General features: G+C 41.6%; 1 protein-coding gene across 1 annotated transcript; it reads left to right on the top strand.

The window, feature by feature from the left end:
- The first annotated feature begins 5,234 nt into the window (after positions 1-5,234).
- On the top strand, positions 5,235-15,084 carry CCNJ (cyclin J). Its single transcript, XM_056495287.1, has 5 exons — positions 5,235-5,666; positions 7,375-7,585; positions 9,942-10,241; positions 10,333-10,492; positions 11,890-15,084. Exons 1-5 carry the CDS (start codon positions 5,598-5,600, stop codon positions 12,299-12,301), a joined length of 1,152 nt encoding a protein of 383 aa, XP_056351262.1. The 5' UTR covers positions 5,235-5,597; the 3' UTR covers positions 12,302-15,084.
- Positions 15,085-15,941: the final 857 nt, after the last annotated feature.

The raw sequence follows: 15,941 nt of genomic DNA, 5'->3' as shown, positions 1-15,941 counted from the left end.
TAACTGGAGCAAATCCATCAGAGGGTCACCAAGATGGTTAGAGACTGAAGCATTTGCCCTTTGAAGAGAAGCTGAGTGATCTGTGCTTGTTCAGCCCAGAGAAGATACAGCTCCATAACGACTTTGGAGTAGCCTTCCCTAACCTAAAAATAAATGCCACTCTCTTCACATCTGTGCCCTACCTCTGTGCACAGAAATCCCTACAGATGAAACTAGTTTACCAACTAGTTTCTGAACAGAGACGATAATTTTAGTTACTTTTACTTGCAGCAATTGGCTGTTCACTAGGAAGAAACTGGAAGTGTGAAGTTTTCTACTGGTGCTGCTACCAAGATGGAACCCCACTAGTTAAGTACTTGAACAAGAAGCACCACAAAGACAAGTGCCCCTGTCCCACGTCTGCAGGGAGTTCTCCTCCTGGGCCACCCCTAGCTGACAAAAGCATTAATTTGTGGTGCTCTGCCTGGGCTGGCTCCTAATTTGGCAGTCCTAGATATTATATTAAAAAAAAAAAAAAAAAAAATTCTGTTATAGACCTTAACTTTGAAATGAAAAGGAATAGGCAAGTTTGCCCTACTTAAATTCTGTGGATATAAGTAAATCAAAACATTTGACAGGAACAACTGTGTATTCTGAACTGCTCTCCCTCCACCCCTGAGAGAACTGCAGGACAAATAACCTTTACTAAATTCCAGTCAAATGAGCTGAAACCCTCCAAGCAGGAAGTACATTTGCTTTGGATGCAAAATTCCTCCCATCTTTTTAGTTACTGACAACCATGAGTGAGACTTACAGAAAAGAACACCCTCCAGTACAACTTATATCCACCAACACCCTTCCACTTACATGAATGTTTCCTTCATCCAACACATTATCAAAAACATATACATTTATTCTAATGCCAAAAAAACATTAATGGGTGCACATTTTTATAATAGCTTTCCAGAAGATGAGAAAATACTTAAAGCCAAATTGTTCATTAAAATGCTTCATGAAAAGTATGTATCGCTCAGGCCTGAGCATTCTCAGATGTTTTCTGTCTTAAAAGCCATATTAACAACTCAAGTCAACAGTTCCAAAGGATATTTACCAGCTCAGATCAAATCTATTAATCACATTTCAGTAGCTATTCTGGGAATTCAAATCCCCAGACAACTTTGAAAATCCTACCCACAGAGTACCTTTAGCATTCAATACAGGATTTACGAATACAACCCCAGAGTATTTTCTGTAGGAGACTTCCTTCATTAATCCTTCTGAAGCGTTAAGACTTTTTACCAACATGGCACATTTCATCTACCACTGTACTGCAAAAGGGCTCTGTGAGCAATTACAGTCTTGTCTTCAGGGTGATTCATTCCCTTTAATTAAATGCCCTTGAAATATTACTGCTATGAATGTCATCAGATGCAGCTTTTGTTTGAAAATAAGATCAAGGAGGACAGAACAAAAGCAGAGCTAACTTTCTCAGCTCCAAGAAACTCAGAAACTTTTAGGTTTGAACTTTTTGTCTTTAAATAATTTTCAATTCTACAAAATTGAGATTCCCTTACATTTTTATTCCAAAAACTAAGTCCTTCAAAAATACCTTTTAAGAATTACGTCTTTATTCAGATGAGAATGACCAAGGAGCAACAAAACAAAAGCAAGAACCAATAAACAAAACCGACAATTAACATAGCAATTAAGCCATTATTTAAAAGTTTCCTTCAGTGTTATGTCATCCCAAAATTTAGCTTCCATCCTGGGTGCTGATTGTGTGTTGATTCATCTTTCTGCCAGTCAAGATAAATCCAGACTTCAGAGATGTATTTTATGACAAGGGGCACGGAAGTAGAACAGCGTCAGTCTTTAGAAACGTGTTCTCTGTGGCTGATGTACCATTAAAACCAAGAACAGTACACAAGAAACAGATCCTTTTATACTGGGAGGGGTAAATGGGTTCTACTGTGGTTTGCAGGATCACAGCATTTGCTGTACTTGGCAATTACTTCCAAGTTCTTAATTTGTACTTTAAAAGTCACATTTCTTTTTTCGCAGGCCAAGGAGAACCATCAGAAGAAAACTAGAGGAGGAAAAGGCAGCTTAAACACATAAATACATGCATCAACTACTGAGATACAGATCTAACCTCCCAGTAACTACAAAGAGAAGTCAGCTCACCCACCATGTCTGAAACTGTGTTAGGACTATAACCTGTGAATTACAGGTCCATAAATTGTAAGACTTCTGCAGCATCCTCTTCAGAAAATTCCACAAAAATGTTACAGGGATTTTTAGTCCAGATTTCACAGGTTACATTCTAGCCTATTTTGGACGTAGTTCAGGGTAATAATTTTCCTTGGTGAGTTCCAAGAATAACGGTATTTCTTGCTACTTGGCACCTTTTCAAAGCACAGACAGCAGCTCTCACAGCCAATTTCATTCCCCCCCTGAGACACGCATATTTGCTTAGGTGATCCAGGGTCATTTACAGAAAGAGGATACCAATTTCAAAATGGCTCCATAGCATTTAATTCTGCTGTTTTCTCAGGTTCTATATACTACACATACTTCATGCTTTCAGTTTCTTGCTATGAAAATGTAACTACTGCCACTGAAAGTAATGTTTAATATCCTCTGTTTATTCTAAGGACTCACTGAGCTGGTTTTTGTTCTATCCTGGCTTACATACAAGGGACTAATGTAGGAATACCTAAAGAACTGTACACAGCCTTGACCATTAAAATAGATTAAATCTGGACTGGTTAAAAAAGCTCCACTGGTTAGTACACTTAGGATTGATTATAAGGCATGCAGAGAAGCTGTATTAATCTATTCTCATTACAGTTGTGCTGCTCCAATTCCCATTCAAATCTCAAAATTGTGATCTTGCAAACTCTGAACTCTGAAAACAACCAGCCTCAGTTCAGCACTCCAAGGTTGTTCTCAAATCTTCCAGCTGGGGCTAAGGCATAAGCTGAGGTCATAGAATACCAAGTAAGAAGGGGAGCTCCAGCATCATCCTGTCCAAACCTTCTTGGCAAAAGCAAGATGTCCCAACACCCTATCCCACTGAATCTTGAAATGTGTCCAACGTTGGGGAATCCACCACGTCCCTGAGGAAATTATTCCAATGGCTGATTGTTAACAGCTGATAGGATGTAAGCTTCCTGCAGACAACCAGGCTGTACTTAAGTGCTCTGGCTTTTTCAATAGGATGATTTTCTGAAAGTCTCCAAGATTAGAAAAATGCATGCCAGAAGCAATCCTGGCCTTCAGCAGGATGATGAAGCTCTTTCCAAACCAATGTTTTCACTGCCTGAAAAGCAAACAGATATAACTGTTCACAAGACCAACAGCTCAATTAATGTAGATTATAATGGGAAAAAGAATCTGAAATAGGGAGTTCCACAGCTCACTCCACTTCCAAGGGGCAAGTAACAATGGCATCGTTTTCCTCGATTATATATAAATTAAATAGTTCTCAGAGTAGATAGCTTTATGAGGATGATGTTTCCTATCCAAACATATCTTAGAAATCTAAGCCAGCAAGCACCAGTATTTTTTTCCCTGCTTAACAGTTCAGCACCAGACTAACCCACAGAGTCTTTAAAAGCTCTAAGGGGAGGCAGCACTGCTAATAGCAAGAAGAGAAGGAACACCACTTCCCTGTTTGGGCCCATTGTAACAGGTTTTAGCATGTTGGTGTTTATTAGCCTTCTCTTCGTGCAGGCAACACATTTTTGAAGGCAATAAAGATGTTATAAAAGACAGTGTCTCCATTCAGAATCTGTTTTTGAGACTTATCCTTGAAACACAGTTTGGTATTACCTTTCTTCAGAGATAAACAATTTAAAAACAATGCATCTGCAAATATAAAAACTAGCTTGAGCATGCATTTTCCTATTAAATAATGTACAGAAATGAGACAAAAAGCCATCAGACAAGGAAAATACTGATTTGTCAACAGCTCATAGGTCTCAGCTAATCTAAATAGTTAAAATATTTTTGCAGTTATGCAGAGAAAAAAAAATACTTTTTTTCCCTTGAGATAACTATATAGCATTTTATAACAATATCTGTCATAAATGGAAACTGTCCAAAAATGTGTCCTTAAAAACAAAAGCTTCCACCTATGAGCACACCTCTTCAGATGAAAGGGACCACTGTAGTGTATAGGATTATCCATTAGACACAAAGGAACGGGCTTTTACAGTTCCCACTACAGTCATTAAACTGCTTATGTCAAAAAGTTGGTTTTTATTTTCTTAATTAAAAGGAAAAAAGTCATGTCTGAGCAAAGACAAAATGAGGAACAAGAAATTAAATGTACTCCCTCAACAAAAATTGCACCCAAAGCATTTCTTCTCCATCACTTCGCATCACCTGTTGTATCAGGTTTTATATTCTCATTAACTAGTTGTTTCAGTATTCGTAAATTCAAACATGTAAAGGACTATGAAGCACTGAATTTTATTTCGTAAGGTGTCTGTAGCGGGGGTTACCGGGGCGTAGAAAGCACCAAGGAAAAGGCGCTGTGAGGGCAGAGCAGGTGCAGAGCACCTCCTGCTAAACCAGGGGCAGAGTGGGAGCTCTGGACCAGCAGCCAGGACACGGAGCCCTCCGCTTAGCTGAGACGAATGCTCCTGCAAACCTCCCGCGATTTAACCAGCGGGGAACCAAATCAATGCAATCCTGGAGCCTCAAAGCTCCAGCTGCGGGTGCGCCCCGCTCGGCTACCGGGACAACGCGGGCAGGGCAGGAGCTGAGCGAGGCGCTGCCACCGCCACGGGCTGAAACCTCACAGCTCAGCCAGCGGCAAGGAGCCCGGAGAAATGAGGGAAGGGGGAATAAGGGGAGAGGGAAAAACAAAACAAAACAAAAAAACCCACAAAAACACCAAAACAAAAACAAAACAAAACAAAAAAAAAGAAAGTGATGTCCGGAGCACACGGGGGCCCAAAGACTGCTGTGTTCCGGCCGGATGAGCCCACTAGCCGGGTGAGCCCCACCGGCCCGGCTCTCTCGAGCCCCGGCTGAGGGACGCCGGCCGGGCCGCCCCGCCCGCACCTTCCTCGCGCCCTGAATCCCCCGCCTCCGGCCCGGGACCGCCGCGCGTTGATTGGCGGCCGGGTGGCGCTGTAAAGAGGCCGGCGATTGGCGGCCGTGAGGGCCGCGCTGTAAGGCGGCCGGCGGTTGGCGGGCGGGCGGGCGCGTGCGGGCGCTGCCCGGCTTTGTACACGCGCGGCCCTTTAACAATGGGCGCGGCGCGCGGCGCCGCGTGATGGCGGCGGAGCCCCGGGGCCGCCGCGCCGCGCTCGGGTGTCCCGGGCCGCGCCCCGCCGCCTCCCCCGCGGCCGCCGCCGCCACCTCCGCGACCCCCTCGCCCCCCTCGCCCGGCCGTGCCCCGCGGCGGGAGAGGGCGGCTTAACGAGCCGCACTTGTGCCCCGCATGGCGGCCAGCTGGGCCGGGGGGCCGGGGACGCCCCGCGGCAGCTGATCGCGGTTAACCGGGGTCGAGCCAGAAAGGGGCGAGGGTGGCGCTGCCCGTCCCGCACTCAGCGAGTGCCGCTTCTTCCCCGGTGCCCGGGCCCGGGCGCCGCGCCGCGCCGCCGATGGAGCTGGAGGCGCAGTGGTGGACAGGACAGCTGGCGGCCGATATCCACCAAGCGCTTCGATATAAGGTAGCCCGAGGGAACCGGGCTGGGGGCGGCCCCGGCGCCTTTGTGAGGCTCCGGCCATCGGAGCCGCCGCGGGGACAGCGGGCGGAGGGCGCGTGTGGGGCGGCCCCGCTCGGCCGCCGGGGCTCGGCGGAGTTGGCTTTTGTGGACTCGGAGCTCGCGTGTGTTCCCTCCGTGGGCTCCGGGGCTGTCTGTCCGCGGCCGTGACAGCTGATCCGAGCGGCCGGACTGCGCTCCCGCTGCGCTCCGGACCGGGAAGGGATCGCCGTGAGCCCGGGGCTGCTCGTGAGACGTTTGTGTGGGTCCAGGTTTAAACTGGGAAGAAAGCGTTGTGGTGTTACTGGGACAAAAACACCCGACCAACCGAACAAAAACCCGGTGAAAGAAGCGCTGGGTGCATTAAGAATAGTAGAGGATTTAGGCAATTGCTTAGAAGTAGCTTCGGCAGTTTCAGAGTTGTTCTTCGGGACTATTTTCATAAAGCGTATCTTAACACCAGGGCTAAAAGTCAGTTTACAGTGACTGAATCTACTAAAAACATGCTTTTGTTGCCTAATGATTCTTGATGAGCGGATTACTTTTCCCGGAGTCGTGACTGCTTTACTCTTTTCCGGTGATGGAGGGAAATAAGGGAAGGACAGGATCGTTTATTTGCTACCAAAGTTAGCTTTCCTAAAGCTAAGTTAGTGCTGTGAAAGGTGAATTATAAAGCTTAGGAGATGGGAAGTTTGTTTGTGGGGTTTTGTTTTACTTCAGTAGCATGTTCCAAAACTTTGAATTTACATTAAAGCTTTGAAAAAATTGTGTGACTCTATTCCAGCTTGATTTCATTAAGTTAAATGAATCAAGTTAATTTTCGCTGGAAATGTAATTGTTCTCAAAATCCTGCTTGAACACAGCGTGTGTGTGCACCGTCTATCTCACAAATTTATTCATTCAATTCAGCACTGCTGTTCTGCTGCATACAAGAGGAGGTACTGGCTACTAGGCAGGAGTCTGGAGGGCTGTTTTTTTCTTCCTGCCCGTTCTAATTTTGTATTCAAAATAGATTTTCCTAAATGTGGTGTTTCTAGGACCTTTGTTTGAGAGGTCGTCCCCCCAAATCTGAGTCTGTGTGACCTTAACTAACTGCCTTCGAGCACACTAATCAGTGTTAGTGTGACATCAGTCAGATCGGGTCAGTGTTTTAACATACACATGAGGTGAATGTTGGTTCATGCACACCCCATTCTTTTCCTAAGGTTCAGTTGGCTGTTAAGGGTCTTTTCCTGGAGGCATCAGGAGGAGATTTGGCAGCTCTAGAGCATGCAAACACTTAAGTACAAAGTCTGGTTGTTCAGATTGAGCTGTAGCAAGAAGGGGTTGAGTTAAACTATTGAACTTTGCATTGAAGCAGCTGAGGAATACTTGCATGCCCTTGCTGTACAGCCTTTGCAGCAGAAGTAATACAACAGACATGGTAAAAGCTGAAGTCACTCTGGCTGATTGCCTGAATAAAGGTTGTTAAATTTTAAATTGTTAATGTTGTGCAGAAAAAACCTATTCTTTTGTTGTCCTGTAATACAGGAAATAGATTTTGTTTGCTGAAAAGGGATTGTAAAATGACGGGAACAGAAGGAAGAAGGGCGAAATCCTTTGAAATGAACTTAGAAATCCTTAGAAACCAACTAAATTATGGTTCTAATAAAATTCCCTGCTGCTGTCCATCTAGGAGCTGAAGCTGCCCTCTTACAAAGGCCAGTCTCCCCAGCTACACCTGAGAAGATACTTTGCAGACCTGATTGCCATTGTGAGCAACAGGTTCAGACTCTGTCCTGCTGCACGACATCTGGCTGTGTATCTGCTGGACCTCTTCATGGACCGCTACGACATATCCACACAGCAACTGCACGTGGTTGCTCTTTCCTGTTTACTTTTAGCAAGTAAGTATGTGGCACCAAACTTTAACTAGGCTAATAGATTCTACTGCCAAATGCAAGGCATGTCTCAGTGGGATAGAGCAGGTGGTGGAAATAAAGTGGTTATAAAGGACAAGCAGTGCATATCAGTTTGGCCCAATTGGTAGAGCATTTCTTTAGACTTGTTTTGATTTCTGTTGGCACCTGATGAAACTGAGGGTGGGAAAAAGCAAACTGTGATTAAAGATTAATGTTTATATTTGTAAACAAATTATTCTAATGTGAACTTTTAAGAACTGTGTTGTAGGAACAGAAAGACTGTCTTTTCTAGGAGTGTCTCAAAATAGGTACATCCTGTGCTGGGAATGAGACATTTGCATATCTGTGATAAAGGAAGAAAATTAAATAAATCATGAATGCACTGCACTCTGCTGATGGTGCTGTATAGTTCTAGAATACTCCAGATTTTGTAAATGGCAATATTATTTAAGCAAGCTACTGCTAACATAAATTCTGTATTGTCACATATAAAATGTAATGCAGGAAAAATACATTGGTGAATGCACAGTACTCTGAAGACAGAGTTAATTACAAACACTCATTATGAACAGTGCTGCTTGTATTGACCTCAGCTAGATTCTTGTGGCATGTATCCATCTTTCAACATTTGTCAACCCCTTTTCAATATTTCTGAAAATTATATGGGAACAATTTGCTGAGAAACCTGCTGGCATGTTTTCTTAAACCAATAGATTCAGAGAAACTGGTCCTGACAGCAGAAGTAACTGTTGGATCAGCTTCCGCTGATCTGTTTCTCTGAATCTATTCTAATTTTCTCCAATAAGGGCTCTAGGGCCTCTTTGCTACAAAACTGGAGTGCAGTGGTATTGGACAGTTTTAATCTTTTCACTGCATCCCATGTCCACCAGTACAGCTATTCAGCAGAGCAGTTAAACCAGAAAAGGGTTATTTCAGATTCTTCTGAGGGTAGACTTTGACTAGGTGCCACCAGCTAGTAATCTTCTCTTGGCAAAGGATGTCGTGCTGAGTATGAAAACGTTGCCTCAGAAACCACTGTAATCCATTTAGGAAAATGGATTGGCTTTGAACTAATGCTGGACTTTCAAATTAAATTCATGTTCTGAAGAGAATTTTTTTTTTTCTTTTTGTTTTAAACAAACCTCTGCCATTGTTCATGGCAAGCTGCAAGTAGAGATCTGAAAGCCCTGAGTGTGCTTGCTCTTCTGGGAAACAGTGTATGGGTTGGTTCAGAGAGAAGCAAAATGCTGTTTTAAACTTTTGCCCTGTGTGGCTTAAACAAGCAGTTTAATCAGTGGGTGTATTAAGTTATGACACTCAGATATATCTGATAAGGTTAAAGAAGTAATATGAGAAATTATTATGTGACTCCTGAAGTTCTTATTTCTGTAATTACTGGAGTATGGGGAACAAATCTGATGGACTGGCACTGGTATTGGATTAAGTCCTATATAAGTATCTCAGCTGCTGAAGAAAGTAAACGTTCACGTATGTTCAGTCCTGCAAAACTCAAAGAATGTGCATTTACAACCTATCATGTAGTATTGAATAGAGAGTGTAAGATGGAAAGAATTTGCAATGAAATTGAAATAGCACAACCATATGGCAAACTGTATGGAAATGTGACACTTGTTTCTCTTATTAATGGGTTTTCTACATACACAGTTTTGCTTTAGGCTAAAAACATACAGGCCTGAAGTTAAAAGTCCAAGGAGGGTTGCAACAGTGTATGTGGCAGAGGGGGTTTTCAGATGCACATTGCTGAAATCCACTTGTTTGCCAGATCTCAAATATAAAACTGCACCTACCATAGCAGGCATTAAAAACAACCAGGTTGGCTGGAGCTCTAGCTATGCTCTAATGAGTTTTAGATGCAAAAAGGGTGTGTGGGGGCGGGAGGGTGATTAAAGCCAAATGCTCTTGTGGTTTGCCAAGTCACATCAAAGTGGTATTTAATTGATGATGGGGACACATTATACAATAATTTGGTGATGAAAACTTGCATATGCAATGTCAGTGATGTCCTAATATTCTGCTCTTGGCAGCTGGCTTCTATGTGCCGGCATGGGAAAACCAACAAGAAACATGGCACTGCACAGTATCCTACACAGTGTTTGACATTATCTGCTGAAGTTCAGCCTATTTTAGTGCATACCCCTTTTTGTCTCTAATGACAAAATAGTCCATTTGAGCTTTGCATCTGCAGGAAAATCTCAAGCTTGTTTGACATAGGAGAATTGAAATATGACCAACCAGACATTAGCTACAATCCATTTTATAGTTCATTTGTGCTGAATCTTTTTTTTTTTTTTTTCCCCCTCCTCTTTCTGTTCACCTGAAGGTAAATTTGAAGAAAAGGAAGACAGTGTTCCCAAACTTGAACAGTTGAACAGCTTGGGTTGTATGACTAACATGAATTTGGTACTAACAAAACAGAATTTGCTTCATATGGAGTTGTTGTTGCTAGAAACATTTCAATGGAATTTGTGCCTCCCAACTGCTGCTCATTTCATCGACTATTATCTTTCTATTGCTGTCCATGAGACTGATCTTCATGATGGCTGGCCAATGGTTTGCTTAGAGAAGACTAAGTTATATATGGCAAAATATGCTGATTACTTTCTGGAAGTATCATTGCAAGGTGAGTTACAGATTTCAGATGATGACTTCTTTGTTGTCTTGACAGACAGTGTCAAACTTAAATGAATTTTTTTCTCATTCTTTCTTTCTAGATCATGAATTTTTAAATTATGCCCCTTCTTTAGTGGCTACTGCATGTGTAGCTTCTTCAAGGATTATCTTGCGTCTCTCACCCACATGGCCCACACGGCTGCATCACCTGACTGCCTACTCCTGGGACTTCCTGGTGCCCTGCATTGAGCGACTCTTAATGTGAGTTAACACCAGTAGCTTTTTAAAAGCCCATTTCTGCATCTATTGTTGTGTCTAATTACTGCCAACAGTGCAATTACATTTCTTTATAAATTTCTGTTCCTCTGTTCTAAAAATACTTACGTATTAGGAAAGACATAAGTTTGGTAGATACATATTGTTAGGCAATAACTGGTTTTGCTCTTTCCAAAAGAGAAAACTTAATCAGATCTGATCTCTTTCCTGATCTTTCAACAAATAAACTTCTGCCTTGCATTTCCACTGAACATCTGGGATGCTTTGAGCATCTTCAATTGCATGTTCCCAATCTCTCTAATCTGCTCTGAGAGCAAAGAGATAGTGAAGAGTACCAAAGGCATAGGAGCTTTTATAGGGAAGACTGTATCTCTTGGAAGTTCAAGGCGTGCTCCAAAGAGATGATGGATCAAACGTGCTGACTGTTTGAGTGGCCAGCTTTGGCAGGAGGAAATGACCAGGAGTTTGTGTCTATTTTTGCTGTATCCATTTTTGCACTACAGCTGACATGAGATAAAAATGCCAAGTGAACCTTCCTAGGAAGGCAGGTTACACAATCTGCTTTCCCTCTACAGAAATTTGCTCTTGCCCAAGTTTAACATAGTTGTGATCAGTAGAAGCTCAGCTGTATCTGGAAGAACCACATCAGCCTTAGAAATGTGACATTATCATCCTTGATGGGCTCTGTTGGCTCCACTCATGTGTAGTGAGAGGAGTAGTACCTAAAGCATGCAAGTTCTGTTGCAGAAGTGTTTTCAGTATTGCTTTGGAACAGAGGGAGGGCACCATCAAAAAGGAATGAAATGTGTAGGTGGCATCAGCTTAACCTTAGCCTAGAATTGAGAGTGTGTCTAGATACATTTCAGACAGTTGTAAGTGAGAGGGAATTCAGATGAGCTGTGCTGGATAGGCTAGCAAAAAGGTGAGAGGATGGAAAAAAAGTGGTTTTGCTCTCCAGAACAGGATCCAATATGAATATGTATACAATCTTCAAATGCTGTAATGTAGATACCACAAAACTTTCTGGTATCGTCTTTAGAAAGCTTATGCTCTGTTTAATTTAAATGAGGTAGAAACAGCAAGTAATCTGGCAATTTAGTGGGCTGCTAAAGTACAGTAGCAAACTTTATTGCACTATAATTCTAGATCCTGCTTTATTACATGTATTGTACTTGGCTTTTATCTTTGTTTATTGCTATACAATAAAGTGTAATGCCAAAAAGAGAGACTGTACCCTAACCATATTTTGAAACCTTAGGTGATTGTAAAAGGTAGCTAAAACTATTTTTTTTTTTTTTTTAATCTTTGGAAGCTGTCAGATATTTGCACCATTTTTAGAGTGCATCTGTTTTGATGCATTTTGTCTTTTAAATTTGTTTTAGTGCGCACGATAACGACGTGAAGGAAGCAAACAAGCAGAAAGGACAACAGACTCAGTCTGCCCAGCACACTGTGTTTCAGCCCCCAGCTCCAAGTGCCCAGCAGGCCAGCGCTCAGCAGCACATTCCACAGTATCTGCAGGCTCACCAGTCTTCATTGCAGTACCACCACCCAGCATCCCAGCAGCAAGGCTGCCAGCAGATATTATCATCCACTCACACAGCCTCTTACCCTCTCCAGACTTGCCCTGCTGCCTTACAGACCAGTGCTCAGGCTCGAGGCCACGTCCAGAGCGGCGCTGCCATGTCGCTGGCTGTGCCGCTGGAAGTGAAGCCGTGCATCAGTGTCTCCTACAACCGGACCTATCAAGTGAATGGACGATATTCCTGTGTTACTCCCTGCTTTGAGAGGTGATAAATACAAAACGGTTTTGTGCTTGTTTGTTTGGGGTGTTTAGAGTTGTGTTGAAAAATTGTTTCATTGTTGTGTTAAACCTCAAAAAAGTTTAAGGGCAAAAAGTTGAATAAAAAAAGGTGTCTTCCCAGAAAAAAAAAAAGCAGCTGGATTGGCAACTGCTACCACAGCTCAAATAACAGCCTGCAGACCATCCTCTGAAAAAGAATCTGTATGCTTGGGGATAATACATTCTGACTCTGACACTCAGAATATTCTGCTTCTAATGTGTGTCTATGAAATACTACTCAAAAGAAGAACAGCTGTGGACCAACTACAGACTTATCTTTTAATGAAGGAGATATGCAGTATTATTTTGAAGACATTTGTCATCCCACCGTACAGTATTAACACTTTATACTTACTGAAACTTAAGAATCCATTGAATGCCAGACTTCTACAGGTACATGGAGATCACAGGAAGAAACAAATCTCATGTGACTAACTCCATATTCTTGCCCCTTTTTCACTACTTGTGTTGGTTATTTGCTTTAGGCTAACGCACATGACTGGTATTTTGGCTAGTTTTTTAAGTTTTGTACCTTACAAGACAGACAATATATTTTTGCCTCTTTTATCCTCCCTATCTTTTTTGTGTTTAAAGTAACTCTTTCATACTAACTCAGGGACTTTTCTACTCATTACTCTGTGCTGCTGGTTTGTAATGGGGTGTAACTTGGGGAAGAAAGGCAGAGAGGGAAGAGAATATAGCAAGTGAGTGGCTTTTCTTCAGGGCATCTATGCAGAGTACCAAAGGGATATCTTAGTGTTCACAGACTGTAGATGTGAACTGCTGCCCAGCAGTGTGAGAATTGAAGAAAAGAGAGTTTCAGCTGAACTCGTACTGTACCAGAACCACTACAGTGGGTGTGAATCCTCTGTGTGCACACACAAACACACAAATATTATTAACCAACAGAAAGCATCCTCCAGTTGTACTGACAGTATCATTCCTACAGAAATAGTACAGTTAAATGCTGACAGAAATCCAGTTCTGTCATGCTTACAGTGGAGGGAAATTCTCAGGTAATAAAGGGGCAACTTTGTCTTCTACTATTTGGGAGTTCCAGAAGAAGATACATAGATTTGCTCTTCCCAAGTGGGTGGATCAAAAATATTTTGCAGAGTGAACTGCTTCATCACAAGTAAGGTGCTAATTACATAACTTTATGGAATTACACTATCTCCTGTGGAGTGGATAGTCTGAGGGTAGAAAGCTTCACTCATCTACCTCTTGGATGAAAATTATGGTAGAGATAGTAATGGAGATGGTTTTTGGGATTCTTTGTGTGTTTGTTGGGGGTTTTTTGGGGAGGTGGTTTGTTTGTTGTTTTGTTGGGGTTTTGTTTGTTTGTGTTTGTTTTTTGGTTTTGTTTTTTAAATACAAGAAGAATATCAGACTTTCTCCTGTGGTAGAAGTGGGTATGAATGACAGGATTCTTACTACTTTAAAATCTTTACACTAAGGGCTTATGGCTTTTTTTGGTAGTTTCATTTGTTCTTTTACCATATTCTTCCCTGTCTTAGTGGCAGCACTTAAAATTTTGTACCATCAAATGACACTGAACTATTGTAAGCCTTACAGAAACTATTTTGAAAGCAGGGGCAATTACATTATCAATATGAAGTTGAAGGCTTTATCACCATAATGTTCAGAAGGGAGGGAGGAGAGCTGTGTTCATTCTTTCTGGGGCTAAATTATAACATGCTACAAAAACCTACTTATTGATGAGGAGAAGAAATCCTGTTTCTCTTGTTTTGTCTTTTAAATCTCAGTTTTTGTTGTGGGCTTCTGTAGCATAGATGTGCAAGTCAAGAATAGGAGGGTGAATGGAAAAGATGACCCTCTCCCTTTTATCCTAGGGAATCAGCTTTGAAATAGGCATAGTGTGGTCAATTCCTTATTAAAATGCAAGTTGGTTTGTTTTTTTTTCCCTCTCTTTTCTTCATGTCTTAATGAATATTTCCCTGTATCTGAGGGTAGTGTTAAGTAGAGACTTTCCACCTCATTAGATGCCATGCTTTTTACTCAGCACTGTTACCCATTTTAGAGGGAAATGGACTTCTTTCTGCTGGTTTCATTTTGTTGCAATGCTGTATCCAAGTCCTCAGTGCTCTAACTACCTCTGATGCTATGAATGTACAGTCTTGTAATAGACCATGACTTGAAATAACAGCAGATGCCTGTAGCAATTTTTTTCTGTAAAATCTTTAAGTCGGCTAACTTGTCATCTTTTTTTGTGACACAGCAGTATAGGCTCTTCTTTTTGGAGGTATTAGTAAATTTATCCCATAGGCATTCAATATATAAAAATTTAACTAATACTTAACACTGGAATTATAATGGGTGGGAGGCATATTCAGTTAGTTAATACCACAGATTTACATTTAATAGGGTATTTTCTATTTGACTATTTTAAGACATTAGTTCAATTGTAAAAAGATCCACTACATGCTGTTCATTTTTAATTTATTACTTAGTCTGAGTTTTTTTTCCTGACACTACAGCTGCATCATGACTACGGAGAAAATGTACACTGAACACTTTCAATCTATATTATTTAAAAGGGCTTTATCAGTGTACATTAGAAATACACTGTTCTTACTGTTAGAACCAAAATGTGTTTTTTATGGCATAAATAAGAATGGTGCTTCTAAATGCAAAATGTCCAAAACAATGGAATCTTTGTGAGTGCTATGCATTCAACTTATTTTTTAAAATAAAACTAGTTTTGAGTAAGAAGGCTCTGGTGTGTATTACGCTTTGTATTCTGTTTTTTTTAAAATATTTAAACTGTCTTGCCCTGTGTATGGGCTGAAGCTGTAGAGACTTCTTTTTCTCCCTCCCCCCTTGTTTTCTGTGATATATCATAAGCTTCAGGAACACTGAGACTTCACAATTGAAAAAAAAAATAGGAAGGAAATCACTCAGGAAGGGGCTTTAAAACTAATTGCAGGCACAGCATATGCTAAGTATTGTACACTTCAACAATGAGTCTAGTACACAGCTGTAACAAAGAAATAAAGCACAAAAGAACTTGAGTAGTTCAAGAGCCAGTGGGTGAATTAATTTTGTTCTCATACATAACAGCAACCATCAATACTGGCGATCTCAGATTTCTAATACTAGAAATAATTTTGGAGATGTGGGAATAGCCTCTTGTCAAGAGCTACAAGCACTTGTGTCACAATAGCTGTGAAGGTTCAGTCATGCTGTGGGCAGAATAGAATCACATGATTCATTCTAGCATAAATATTTTTGATTGTTTTGAACTTCTGGTAACTGTTGCTTACTAGAAGAAGTTCTGTTTCTTCCTAAAACTCTGCACATTTCATGTTTGTAGCAAGGCTATGATAATGGCCTGAGTCACAAAATTTCATAAGCTTGCTTAAAATTTAGTTTGTCTGAAGTTAGAAAATGAAATTGTGAGGCCTCTTAGCTATCACCCATCCATTTAGGAATAGACCACTGATACTGAAAACCTTTTTGGAGGACCTAGGGCAGAGGGAGAGCAAGCTGTTCTCCATCCCTGTAAGGAACAAGGGCAGTGCTCCAGTGTAACAATAGCATGCATATTACATGGATGCTTTGATCTGGAAA

The sequence above is a fragment of the Oenanthe melanoleuca genome, chromosome 6 (genome assembly GCF_029582105.1).
Source record: "Oenanthe melanoleuca isolate GR-GAL-2019-014 chromosome 6, OMel1.0, whole genome shotgun sequence".
Classification (NCBI taxonomy): domain Eukaryota; kingdom Metazoa; phylum Chordata; class Aves; order Passeriformes; family Muscicapidae; genus Oenanthe; species Oenanthe melanoleuca.
Note: the sequence above shows the minus strand (reverse complement) of the source record. Positions and strands in the feature narration are given on the sequence as shown.

Excerpts from the sequence above, each read along its gene's own strand:
- CCNJ (XM_056495287.1), top strand. The coding sequence starts at position 5,598 with ATGGAGCTGGAGGCGCAGTGGTGGACAGGACAGCTGGCGGCCGATATC. Across the intron at positions 5,667-7,374 it reads ACCAAGCGCTTCGATATAAG|GAGCTGAAGCTGCCCTCTTA; the intron begins GTAGCCCGAGGG and ends CTGTCCATCTAG. Across the intron at positions 10,242-10,332 it reads TCTGGAAGTATCATTGCAAG|ATCATGAATTTTTAAATTAT; the intron begins GTGAGTTACAGA and ends CTTTCTTTCTAG.